At 43.5% G+C, this 13,973-nt stretch overlaps 1 protein-coding gene across 5 annotated transcripts in view; it reads left to right on the top strand.

Annotated features, from left to right (window-relative positions):
- sema5ba (sema domain, seven thrombospondin repeats (type 1 and type 1-like), transmembrane domain (TM) and short cytoplasmic domain, (semaphorin) 5Ba) overlaps positions 1 to 13,973 on the top strand; it is a 173,118-nt gene that overhangs the window by 142,015 nt on the left and 17,130 nt on the right. For 4 of the 5 annotated variants that reach the window (XR_011980028.1, XM_072686117.1, XM_072686118.1 and 1 more), the window contains 7 exons: positions 1,631 to 1,748; positions 2,950 to 3,131; positions 4,433 to 4,576; positions 4,920 to 5,067; positions 6,812 to 7,037; positions 10,223 to 10,435; positions 13,149 to 13,319. Coding sequence is in view for 4 of the 5 variants with exons in the window: in XM_072686117.1 (XP_072542218.1) it covers positions 1,631 to 1,748; positions 2,950 to 3,131; positions 4,433 to 4,576; positions 4,920 to 5,067; positions 6,812 to 7,037; positions 10,223 to 10,435; positions 13,149 to 13,319 (1,202 nt within the window). In the remaining variant the exon portion in view is untranslated. The remainder of the gene's footprint in view (positions 1 to 1,630; positions 1,749 to 2,949; positions 3,132 to 4,432; positions 4,577 to 4,919; positions 5,068 to 6,811; positions 7,038 to 10,222; positions 10,436 to 13,148; positions 13,320 to 13,973) is intronic. The other variant, XM_072686122.1, reaches the window with a different exon arrangement.

Genomic DNA, 13,973 nt, shown 5'->3' with positions numbered 1-13,973 from the left:
ATCAACCCTAATATTAACCTTATTAAAAGGCCAGGATATCAGTCAGACCAGATCTACTTTGGCATGCACTTCAATTATTTCTTATCTCGTAAATTTATTTATTTATTTTTTTTATCTGGAGTGATGTGGAAAACCACACATTATAAGTCACATAGAGGAATGAACTCAGTTCAAAGATCTCAATACTTTGTTACTATGCATTGTGTGTTCTCCCAGTGTCTTTGTGGCTTTCCTGTATGGGTCTTTGTGGGTGCTCTGATTCCCTCCCACCTCCCAAAAACAGGAGGTAGGTAGGTAAATTAGCTATGCTAAATTGCCCTTATGATTCCTGGTAGGCTAGGGACCCACCACAACCCTGAAAGGGAAGAAGCAGATAAGAAGATGGATGGATGGATGGATGGAAATGGCTCTTATGTGTGTGTGTTAGTGAATGGGTGTGTGTGATGGACTGATGCCCTGTCCAGGGGCTATTCCTGCCTTACACTCAGTGATTCCAGTTAGGCTTTGGACACATTGCAACCCTTTCCAGGAAAAAGGGGATAAGAAGATGGATGGATAGACGATGCATTGCAGATCACTCATTGTTAAGGGCATGATTGATAAGGGCATGATGGGTGGCTGAGGTAGCCTGGCTGTTCCTAGGCTAACTTGTGGTGTATCTAAGTGGTGTTAGTAATCCTTAGGGTATAATTAAAGTCACACAGCATATGGGGTTAGGAGTGTGTTTAGTGTTAATGTTAGTTCATAGCTCACCTGAAAGGTCAGCCAGTGTTAACCCGCCAAAATATCAACAGATTTCCTACATATCCCAACAGGTCTTTCCTTGCCAGTGCACCGTTTACCAGATAGAATATATCTATATCTATGTATCTAATAAATAATTGTAGCATCCGTACTGTTAAAGTATCATACTTCACCTTGTTAATGACTAATATGGCAGTTTTGTTGGAATTCCACTCATACATACTGAAGCGAGTGATCCAAGAACTGACCTCAGAGCTTCATGCGAGAGTCGCTGGAGCATCTGCTGTATTAGCAAGATGTAGAATAGCAGACATTATTCATAGCCAGCTTCAACTCCCCCAGCTTGCAGTGTTTGTACTCCAGTCAAAGTTCCCCTTTCAGTCACATTCGTTATTGGCACTGTGAGCTGTATCAACACTTTGTGTTTTCCTCAACCTCAAGGTTGGAGCGCCAGCCGCCCAGCTCAAACAAACCCAGCTGCTTGTGCCAGAAATAAGAGTCTTTGAGGCTAAAGGGGCAGCTTGGAGGTGGGAAGGGGTGGCCGATGCTGAGGGCTTCCTGCCATGGCGCCCCGCATTCCTGCACCACACATGCTTCTTGTGGCTTAACTTCATTAGCGGGTTTAAATTTAATTACACCTCATTAAGCCTGTGTTTTTTCACCAGCTTACAAATATTTAAGCTCCGTTTCAATGCACTGTGTCACATGGGTTTGGGGGGATTATATCAAGATTTGTTTGACTCTCTCAGGGTGGGTGTCGCTGCATTTGGGACTGACTGTGGAACCTTAGTGTTGTTTAGTAATGATGGTTCAACTGGATGAAATCGCTCCATTTACCTCATTTTCTTTCTCTCTCTCTCTCTCCGTGTCTCTCTCTTTGTTTCAGGATGTGTTTAGATGCTAGGGACCCATACTGTGGATGGGACAGGAAGCAGCGCCGCTGCACCACTATTGAGGACAGCTCCAACATGAGCCAGTGGTTCCAGAACATCACGGCCTGTCCGGTAAGTTCGGTTAATCTTAAATATGCAAGTAGGAAATTCAGTTGGTAAGTATTATCTGCCATAGAAGACTGTAGTCAATACAGTGGAACACTGAAGTGGGTACACACAAGCCTATAGTCACTATACCCAATGGCAAGAATCAGCTAGAGGTGTATAAAGCCCCCAGGTCCAGTGAAATGATGCTGTCTGGAGTGATAGAGCATCTTCTTATAGCTTTAGGATGAGTTGGAGTGGCATTTGTGACCCAGAACTAATTATCCATCCTCAGAACATGACCTGACTAAGGTTATGGTGGCTGAATGCAAACAAAGCAATGTTTCACAGAAGGGAAGAGACTGTTACTGCAGCCAAGGGACACACACTCTGTGAATGGTCTTTGTCAGAAGAAACTGTGGAAGAACAGATGTCTATAAACTTTTGGATGGATAGTTATGGTTGCAAATATTCACAAATAAAAAACACCCGTAGAGTAAATGTCTAAAAAGTGTGCAGGTGCTCCTTACGCAGTGCCAAGCATCAGCAAGAAGAGTGTAAAATTCCTTGCCTTTGATCTGTGAAGCAGTGGAATAGTGTTCTTGGGAGTGATGAAACACCTTTGGGGTAAGTTGTAGCACCATCTGCGAAGCAGACCTCATCTTCCCATATCAGTGCCCCACCTAACTAAGGGTCTTGTGACTGGTGGGAAACAGATCTTTACTACAACATTCCAACACCTGGAAGAGCTGAGGCTGTTATTGCTGTTATATTAAGAGAAGTCTAGTTCCTTGATTTAGGAAGAAGAGTTGGATGAGCAGGTATCTGGATCCCTTAGGAGATGTAGTCTACAAACGCATGCATGCAAGGGAATGCAGTAGAGAAAAGCAAGAGGCAGCGAGGCCCTCTGAAGGCTGCTCTTACTGCTTCTTCCCATCCTTCTCGGTGTGTGGCTTGCAGCCCGGCACGCGCTCCACACTTCTCAGAGGGCTCAGCGTACAGTTTAGCAGCTGCTGAGGCGTGAAGGGTGGCACGCCACATGATTGATGACATCATCTGAGCCAGCTGTTCTCAGTGGCCTCTGTTTCTCAAAGTCAATTAGTTTTGGTTGAAGTTGCCCTTTCATGGTCATCTGCAGGCACCAGCCACCGTGCACCAAGCAGAGCAAATCATCCAGTTCTGTGCAGCCCATCTTCATGCTCACACATGCGTTTTGTTTCTTTTCCAGCTGCGGAACCAAACCATGGACGGCGCTTACGGCCCCTGGGCCCCATGGCAGCCTTGCAGCCATGATGATGGCGACGGAACCAGTGCTTGCTTGTGTCGTTCAAGGACGTGCGACAGCCCTCCTCCCCGTTGTGGGGGCAAAAACTGTGAGGGTCCTACGATTGAGGTGGCCAACTGCTCAAGGTAACTGCATTTTTAAGATTTTAAGAAGGCATCTTTCCTTTTTGGTGTTTGGTTTGAATTTGCTCTCCAGCTGCTAAACAGAACTCACGCTGTGATTGGTCTACATGTCACATAGACCTGTTTACGCTTGGTCATTTCATGGCTCAGACCACCTCCTCAGGCGTAGGTTAGATGTTATACAACTGTAAATGCATCCATCTCTAAGCCACACTCGACAACCAAACCTCTGTACAGTAACATACGTATTAGGAAGAGGCCGCTCCCTAAGGACATTAATTGCTCCTCAGTTCAACTCCTGACATGATCTTGTGGGTTTTGAGGTGATGCTTGGTTGTACATGAGTTGATTTGATGTGTTACATAGCGAATTTTAGCCTGACTACCTGAAGACACATTTGACTACCATGTATAAATGCATGTACTTCAAACCTTATCCGGTTACAATCAAATGAAATGAGCATGTGTCATTAGTGTCTTACTTGCCTTTATTACTGTACAGAGGAGGTTTCTTGTGCACTAATGCTAAGTTATATACTGTAAATTGTTTATATATACTTACAACACCCTGTTTGATTTGAAGTGTACTGTCAGCGTAATTCTGGACATAATGTAGCCCCTGGCCAGTTGTAATGCTGAAGACTACACTTAAAAGTCCAGAGACATGCCACTTTGCTATCAGAAGCCAGGGTCAAAATGAGCACAATTGGCCATGCTCTCTCCGGGTGGGTAGATTATCACTTTTTAAAAGATGTTGGCCATCACAGGGGACTGTTAGCTGGTGTGGTGGAGCTGGGGACCTGGACCCGTCCTTACCCTCCTGTTATCGGGAACATTGCTAGTGCTAGAGGGAGTTACGAACGGGTGCGTTAATGGAGAGAAAAAAAGCTAAAGTAGAAGCTAAAAGCTGTTTACTTCAGTTTTTCAGAACAAAAATGACATGCAATGTGATTTCCCCACTGTGGGACTATTAAAAGATTTTCTTATCTTATCTTATATATGTGTGTTTAAATTTAAATTGTTTTCTCTTTCTGAGAGTATTTCACCCAGTCATTCAGAGTTAACTCGGTAATCAACAACTAATAACTAGGATGGAGATCAAGAGCAATCTATACAAATGATAAAAGGATTTGCCCTTTAAAAGTTCTAGACATTTTGTGCATGCAAGAATTGCTTTGTTATGCAGCTCCATGTGTGGCATTACGGGCTCTTTTTTAAGGAATAGAACATTATGGATATTAGAGTGCATCTTAGCAGTTTCTTCTGTGAATTGTTTTTAATGATCTTATCCATGGTTTGTTCTAGGAATGGGGGCTGGACCCCGTGGTCGTCATGGGGTCAGTGCAGTACCAGCTGTGAGATCGGCTTTGAGGTGCGCCAGCGCTCCTGCAACAACCCCTCTCCCAGGCACGGCGGCCGAGTGTGTGTGGGCCAAGCCAGAGAACAGAGGTGAGAGATGGGGAGAGATCACAGAGTTCTTTCGTCCCTCACACCATGTGCTCATCCACACCTTTATGAAAAAGACTGCTGGAATAAGACTTTCTTCTGATGTTTGACACTTGATTGCATGAAATGATGTAACTGCAAAATCTTGAATTACCCTTCACTCATTTTTTCCGCATGTTTCAGCAGTCGCTTTTTCTTTGATGTTGAAGTGCTGTCTGCTGTCTGTGCTGGCTGTTCTGAAGGCCTGGCTTTACTTCTTTCTTTTTGGGCTCTGATTGTTCTGTGTTCTGTTTTATGTTCTGTGGAATGACTGCAAGGTAACGAGTGTCTCTTCCTTTTCTTCCAGATTCTGTAACGAGAAAGTGTCGTGTCCTCAGCCCATTTTCTGGTCCTCGTGGTCACCCTGGTCCAAATGCAGTGCCGAGTGTGGAGGAGGAGTGCACTCTCGCTCCAGAAACTGCGAGAATGGGAACAGCTGTCCAGGCTGTGCACTGGTGTGATATTTTCTCACTTTCTCATACGCACGCACGCACCCGCACACACATATGCCTCTCTCTCTCTCGCTGTCCCCCAGGGCTCAGCCTGCTCGGACTCTGTCCGTCCATGATAACCCAGTGGCTTCACTCCCAGGGGAGCTTGTCTGATCTAAGAGTGGAGCTCAACACTCGACACACTTAGTCCCCCGACACGCTGAGTGGAAGTCACACTGCTCAATTCCTTACAAGGCATACAGCACCTGCCACATTGCCATAGGCAGCATGCTGAAATCCTGACATGTACACTGCTGCTCAAAAGTTTGGAATTGTTATTTCCAAAAATGTCAAACCAGATTTACAGATAAATGTATAAATGGATTCTAGTGTGTTAGAACTGTGCAGCTTCACTGGTAGCTGAAGAATAAAAAACAAAAGGAAAGCTTTGTGCTGTGGCCAATATGATGAATGGAGCCATGAAACGACTGTTGAAAATAACAAAAAGAGCCATATGGCCTTAAGAATGAAGCTATATAGACATAAACATCCTTATAGCCTTTATATAAAAATGATTGTACCGTACTGTGCAGTAGCCAGAGACTGCTTTCATTTCCAGTCAAAATGGTACAGTAAAGACCTTTTTAAGCCATTAAGTTATTCATATTTAAAGAGATATGTCTGAGGATATTAGATATTAGAGATTATAAGGAAGGGGGGCTCAAAGTGAAAAAATAAAACAATACTTTCATCCTTCCACTGCGAGAAGAACTCAAAGCTGATGGTCTGGAAGGATTTAAACAAGAAAAAATGAAACATAAGATAATGTAACTGTTGAAGCTGCTGCAGTTCTCAGAACAATGGTCTGAATGTCAGAGTTCAGACCTCAACATCATTGAATGTGTTTGGATGGAAGATGGATTTAGGGTTGTAGACAAATATCCTTACAGATTTGTTGGTTTGTTGAGATTTTTTAACTAATTTTTAAATAACTTTTTTAAAAATGTATAATTTCTACCTAATCTGCATAATACATAATTTCTACATAATCTCACACTTGAAATGAAATAAATGCAGGGTGGTTTCTGACTTTTATTTTACAGGTACTGTATATTGAAATTTACTGGAACTTCATTATCATTTAATAACTTGTTTTCTACATGCTTTTAAACGTCTAATAATATCCTTTGATGTCCCATTTATAACGTGTCAGTATGCATATTTTATTGTAAGTTAAAAGATACATTTTAAACAACATTTTAAAGTTTTGAGCAGTAGTCAAGCTTCAGTCCCCCAGGAGTGTACTGAATTCAGAATGTCATGAAGAATGCCACAGCAATCGCCTAGACTGGGTAATTAATCATATGGTGGAAGAGCTGCCTTGCTATGCAGTTGTGCTTTATTTACAGTATGACTGATTCAGGCTCGCTGTTTTTTTTTCCTCTTTCTTTATGTGCTCTCACACCCTCTCAAGAGGCAGCAATTAATTCAGATCTAATTGACTTTATTAAAGCTCAAATCAAGTTTCCTTGCAAAGGAGCTAAAACACCTCCCTGGAGTGCATGGAAATGAGCCGTCAAGTCGTCTCTGTTCCTACAGATGACGCAGCAATGCTGAGCTGCTTCCTGTACAGTATTTGCCAGTATTTAAAGCTAAGTGGCTGAACTGTGCAGGCAAGATTAATTATTTGAGGGAGTTATGCACTTTGGAAAGATTGCTCAGCCCCATTTATCTTTCTCTCTCTCTCTCCCTCTCTTTCCCTTTGCAGGAATATCAGGCCTGTAATCTTGAGTCGTGTCCTGAGGTAAGGAGGAACACGCCGTGGACTCCGTGGGTGCCGGTAAACATGACGCAAGGTGGAGCACGGCAGGAGCAGAGAGTGCGCTACATCTGCCGGGCACAGCTGGCTGACCCCCACGAGCTGCAGCTGGGCAAACGCAAAGTGGAGACACGCTTCTGCCCCAATGATGGCACAGTTGCCTGTGAAACAGACTGTGAGTATAAAGCTACTGAAGAAGAGTGTATTCACCAGATACTTCATAAAATCTTAAATAACTATGCTCATATTAATATATACATATAATAATCTAATATAATACATATAATAATAGTAATATAATCAGTATATTCACATGACTGGAGAACCATGCAGACCTCAAAGACACACACACACACAGAGCAAAGCGAGTCTACTTCTCTAGTCTCTATTATTTGTGCCTGTGGTGGCTCTCGCTCTCTGGCCAGAAGGCTGGCATCCTTTCTACTGGCTCTCGCTACTTAGCCGGGAGGCTAGTGTCCTCTCTACTTAACCGGAAGGCTAACATCCTCTCTCTCGTGCCAGGAAGAACTGGACTTTTTAAGCTCCTTCTTAACAAGCTGCAGTTGTTCATAATCCGGGAACAGGCTCCCAGCATGAACTGGTGACTGGGTAAAACGGTGGCTCCGCCTTCTTCCTACTACATTAAACATATGTATGTCTTGTCACTGTCACTCTGAAATCTTGTATCTCCAAAACAGGGACTTTACAAAAAAAGAAAAACGTTGTAACTTTCAAAATTAATGTAAAAAGATTTTATTCAGAGTCATTATAGAGCATTGATGACACTGACTTCCATTGAAAGTTAAGATTTTTCCCTCTCTTATAAAGGTCTGTCAAAGAAAATCTGTCATCTTTATGTTTGAAATATTTCAAGCTCTGCTAGCAAGCTGCCCTTTCACTAATACCAAAATAACACATTGAACACTGGCATCTATGTAGTGCAAGAACGTTTTTCCAGTATGTTCTACATTGATTTTTTGTGATGCAGCCGAATGCTGATAGTCGAAAGTGTTCTATATAAAAGGTGTTCACAGACGGTGCTGATAAAAGGCCCATGCTTTGATTGATTCCTAAGTCCCAGCTTTCTAATTTAACTCACCTGATTCAATTAATCAAGCCTTTGGAAGCGTCTGCACGGATGAATCAGGTGGTTCTGATTAGCGCCTCCATAAAACTCTGCAGGATAATCACCAGGAGCGAAACAAATTAGGAATCAGTTAGTTGTACATTATTGCTGCAGACGTAGGCAAATCATTTTGCTCGGTGTTAATAAACATGTTAATATCTCTTATTTGCTCCAAATATACTTTCAGTATATGTTTTCGAGCTTAATTATACAGTCAGTGTTGCTCTCAAACGTCCAGACCTTTGCCCTGTGATTTGTATTTACTTTTAATCTCCTGTATCACACCCCTCAACAAGCCGGGCCTTCATACAGATTGCTGACATGCAGGTTTTAAGATTTAAGACGCTTCTCTGGGGACTAGAGTTCCTAAAGACTAATCAGAACGCCCCTCTGAGCGCAAACATGCTAACGCTCCAGGGAGCTGCTGTGTTCGGTAAGTCACAAGCCTGACTTCAGCAAAATGCAGCGTGCTGTGTGAATGCTGAACATGACTTCAATTTCCTGTCTGGAAAGCGCTTAGTGCATTAGTCAGTGTTTCTCGAGGAGATTTAGAAAAAGATCCCCCTCATGGCACCCCGTCTAGGGGTGTGTGCGGTTGTGTAAATGTGAGGCGTTTTTGGCTCAGGCCCTTGTCCACCTTGCCGATGGTCAGTGGTCACAGTTCAGCGGTTGTCCACGCCATGTGTACCAGCCCCTACATCGATTAACTGTAACTTCCTGTCAGAAGTGGAGTGAACTGGGATGTACTTGAGGGTGCACACGGACTGCATTAAAAGGGGAAGCGCGGAGCCGTGCTTAAAGGATAGCTAACTGTGTAGGTGGTTGGACTGTGGCAGCTTGAGTGTTCTGTCAGAAAATGCAATAAAACAGCATGACGAGGTGTCCCAGCCAACCTTGAATCACTCATGAAAAGGCCAGCATGTTCTGAGCAGTGGCACCGCACTATAAATTAGGGAAAAGTGCTATAGCAGTCCTCGCGCATTAGAGGTGTAAGTAGCACAAGACATCTCTAAAAATGTTGCATCAGGATGGGAAGGTGTGAGGCTGGGGTTTAATTTGCTTAGTAAAGTAATGCAGATCAGTGTGAGTCAGCTGAATGAATATTTTATGAACATCAATATAATGATATGAATGAATATGAAGTATAAAAATCAACAGGAATGTAACTGTGACATAAGGTAAGCTAGGGTGATGATGTTTTGGTTTCAGAGAAGAGGACACACTGGCATTTGTCGTGGTTCGGATGTTGTGGCTGGGGGGCTTTAAGTAGATCTAAGTTGTAGGCCCGTGGCAGTGGGAGTGTGGGTGGGTGTGAGGTAGTTAAATATCTCAGGTTTGTTAATGACCATTAAATCTTTAATAGCCTATATGTCAATTCCTCTTCTTTCCTTTTGACTTGAGTGTCTTAAAATACATTTCCAAAGCAAAATAGTTAATTAATTAATATTATTAATATTAATAAATACCAGAAAACTGATTTGTGGCATTCAGGTAGTTTTGGGGAGTGGTCAATCAGCTGTATTGGGAAGCAGTGGCTGCACGTAGATGTAGGTACACGTAGGTACATGTAGACCAAAAGTGGCAGTGCGAAGGTAAGACATAAGTAGTTTGACCAGTGGTTGCATGTAGACACATGCAGGTACATTTAGCCCATTAGGGGCAAAGAGATGGACTTAAAGATACACATTTCTAGGAAAAATGGAATGTATGTTTAGCCTAATTTAAGCTGTATTGCGGCATATTTTATTGTATTGTCATGTTACCTTGTAGCCAATGTGTTGGCTTAGGGGTAACATATTAGCTTGTGGGTAGATTGTTAGATCAATTCATTGTAAAGCAACTTTAGTTTCAAATATTGAAATAAATAAACTAAAAAAAAAAAACACACACAACATATTAACAAACCTCCCCTCAATATTCTGACACCTCTTCTTTTTGCTGTATCCAAAACATCATATCGAAGCAAATTCTGAGTTATGTGAATTGTTACACTCCAAAAAATAAAATATAGAACAATTTAAACAAATTGTGAATATAATACAGATGCAGTCTTGCAGCACACACTCTCTGTGATGTTAATGATAATGATACAGCACATGGTTGTGTGATTGTTCTGCGTTACTCGTCTGTTGAGTCATCAGGAGCTGTACACTGAAAAAAGTGGAAGCATAATTAGCGTTTAATACTTGCTGCAGGCAAAGTGCCTTTGAAACATGTTCGGCGTGCTTTTGCAGCTTTAGTGGATGAGCTGCTGAGGACTCCCGGGGTGAGGCTGACGGGCTCCGGCTGGTCATCATGGGAGATGTGGTCAGCGTGCAGCCAGGACTGTGCTAAAGGCTACCGAACACGCAAACGCACCTGCACCAGCAGTGACGGCAAGAGCACGCCGGCCGCCTGCAGGGGCTCTCCTGTGGAGTACCAGGACTGCAACCCACAGCCGTGCCCAGGTAACACACACATACACATACATGCAGAGATAGAGACACACACACACTCACCAGTCACCAGCAGATTCTTTCTGCTTCTCTCTCTTTCTCTCTCTCTCTCTCTCTCTCTCTCTCTCTCTCTCTCTCTCGTACTCACTCACTCACATACACTCACACACACATACACACACACTCGTCCTCAGCGGGAAAACAGCTGCTGAGTCCATTAGAATGTGTCAAGTGGATTACTGATTTCATTAGCTAATGGATAGCCGAGATGTCCCAGAGGGGCCTGAGGCCTATGTTCAGAGCCTTTCTTGCCCTGGCAGAGCAATCGCACAGTTTTGCAGACATTCCATAATTAACAAATCGAATGATTAATGCGGACACATCAGCCGGGAAAAGTCTGATAATTCTGTCGTTCCCTTGGTCACCCGATTCTGCGGCTGGATTTTTGTTCTTGTTATGGATGAATATCTACAGACTTGGCCTTGACCCATTTTAACACAACACAGATCTCTCCGACTGACTGTAAGACAACTGTCTTTGTCAGACTGACTCTCAGTCGCCTCCTAATGCGAGCGGCTTAGAGGAATTAGGCAAATAAGGCCAGTGTTTGATCTGAAGGCTAGTGGATGTCCTCTCCATCATATTAATAGCGGCATGTCAGCCAGTGCACTCCTTGTTGTTGACAGGAGGAGAGCGAGAGAGCAAGAGAGAAAGAGAGTAATGATGGAAGAAAGGCGATAATTAAAAGGAGAAACTCTCCATCATTCAGCGTTACGTTATTAAGTATATCTACCATTTCCATTTCCACATCATGTTTACCACTTAACTCAGGTGTGTGTACAGCCCCCCCCCCCCTTCTCTGTGTGTGCGAGCTGCTGGTCACACAATAAGTGTGGCCACCCTGCAGTCACCCGCCGATGGTCATGCCCCACTTCACTCCTCTAATCCACTGGAGGAAATAGAGTTTTCTTCTGCAGGGAGATGGAGCCAGCTCACCCACCCCCAACCCCCCTCTCTACCCACGTACACACACACACACACACACACATTCCTCACCCCTCTTCCACGTCCCATCAATCTGATGAAACATCAGCGGAGGATTGCAGCGGCTTCTAACAGGAGAGGAAGTGCCAATAAAGCAGAACCTTTTTTATAGGGAGGGGTGAAGGTCTAAGCAGTGGAGGAGGGTTGAAGCAGTTGGTTGATGCTCTAATGGTCAGGCTCAGGTGTGGACGGTGCCGCGAAGACTAATGAAGAGTGCTGGCCAGGCATCGGCCAGAGAGCACCTCCTCACTCTGCCTGAATGCCTGCTTCTCCCATTACATCCCACAGCAAATCATCGCTGTCATTTGAAAACCTTGTATCGCCCCAAATGGCATCTTTATAGTAGAAGCGTCTGTTGAAGGAACATTCCAGCATGTTTCAGTCTGCGTCTGTGGCACACAGTTGATTATCGTACCATGGACAATTATTTCCCAGCACTTAAAAAAGAGCAGAGACCCCCACTGACTTAAAGTCTGTCTAAAATAAATAAGCAAATACATGAATTTGAACATTCAAATATTATTTTTAGGCCTTCAAACATAATTTATATCAGTACTGGGAAAACTTTAAATATAGGAAAACTCAGATATACAGTTTTTAGTTTTAATTATTTGAGGGTAACCTAAACCTTTGAGTTAATTGAACATTGAATAGTAAGTTAACTGAAAAGTCTGTATGGTACATCAGTTATGTTTATTTATTACGCAATTCAACATTCATATTCAGTACACTTTAGTGCAACTGTCTACACATTCATCAAAAATTGTGAGTTTGAACCCTGGTGTTTCCACAGCTGTCCACCGTTGGCCAGCCAAAGACAAAGAGGTGAACACCAGGTGGCACTGAGCAATAGAGGGAGTCCTCACTAGAGGGGGAAAACTGACATGCAGTATTAAGAAATAAGAGTTGCTTGACTCTTGACTAAGCTAAGATGTTTTAATTGACCTATATTGCCCTCCAATTCATTACCTGAAAAAACAGTGTCAGTCAAGCAAGCCACCCTACACCAATAAGAATGTCTGAAATGGCTCCTAAAACTACAACCACCTACCTGTGCGACATGACTCAGGTGTAAGTCACCCTAAATTAGAGTGTCAGCCGAATGCTGTATGTGTAAATGCATAGCTCAACAGCTTTGTAAAATAGTAACTTCTAGTGTGGACACCGACAGGCAGGTACTTCACATGAGTCTTGCCTAATCATTGTCTGTGCTAAGGGAAACATACGCAGCTGATACTTCAGATAGAGATCTGATTGAAGTGCTGGAGTATTTCTTTAATGCAGCGTAGAAAACTGGATTTTCAAAAATTTTCTTTCCATCTATTTGTCCTGAAATGTTCAGCCGACTGTATTAAAACTAAACAAACAAACAAATCCAGGCCGAAAAACGTACAAGGTTTTCATGTAACAAGGGATGAAATGTTTGCCTGTCATTGCTGTGAGCATTGTTGATCTCTCCCTTTGTTGTGTTTTGTCTTGTGTGTTTGTGTCTGTCTGCCGATACCGCGGTGTGTGTTTTGCGTCGCCGTGCCTGTTTGTGGTGCCTTGTGTGTTTGTGCTGCGTCCGTGTGTGCTTATCCCGCTGTTTGTGCCTTTCCCGCTTGCCTGATTGCCCTGTGCTTGTGTGTGTATGTGGTGTTTGTTTGTGCGTGCGTGTGTGTATGTTGTCTGGTCTGTGCAGTGAAAGGCGCCTGGTCTTGCTGGTCTCCGTGGTCGCAGTGTTCAGTGCCCTGTGGCGGAGGGCACTACCAGCGGACGCGCAGCTGCACCAACCCCGCCCCCGCCAACCGAGGGGACATCTGCATCGGCCTGCATACAGAGGAGGCGCTGTGCAACACACATGCCTGCCAGGGTAAGCTCACCTCAGGACCAACAGCAATTGAGAAACCAACAGGTCCTGACCAGTTGCTCCACACGGAGCGTGCCTCTGTCTGTATGCACAAAGATCAGATCTACGGTTTTCTGGCAGAACCATCTCCTTTCATTTAATCACACTTAAAGTGGTGGTTTAGCCAACAATCAAGTTTACACATTTTTCCTCTTACTATAAATGTACCAACAGTACATTAGTATTTAGTGTATCAAGTCTGCTTCTCTAGTTATGCACTGGTTTTCATGTATGAAATGGCAGCCTATAGTCACCAGTCAGTGTGCTGTATAACATACTGTTATACACTGCATGACATACAGGTGTATCTATAAATATATAAATTAGTGGCAGCTAGTTATGTGATGTTGCAAACTACAGGGTTATAAAGCACCCAGCACTGAGGTGTGGAGCAGTGGACCTATGTACTCTGGAATGACGGTGCTCCATCCAATACTTTTGGGATGAGTTGGGGAGTTAAGGATGAGTTGGAGTGGTAATCATACAACTTCCTGACCTCACTAAGGCTCTTGTTGCTGAATGCAATCAAATCATCACATCAGTGCTCTAAAATCTAGTAGAAAGCCTTCCCTGGACAGTAGAGACAGCTGCACCAACAAAAGCAGGATAAACTTCTTT

Source organism: Salminus brasiliensis, chromosome 8 (assembly GCF_030463535.1).
Source record: "Salminus brasiliensis chromosome 8, fSalBra1.hap2, whole genome shotgun sequence".
NCBI lineage: Eukaryota > Metazoa > Chordata > Actinopteri > Characiformes > Bryconidae > Salminus > Salminus brasiliensis.
This window is presented reverse-complemented; position numbering and strand designations above follow the sequence as displayed.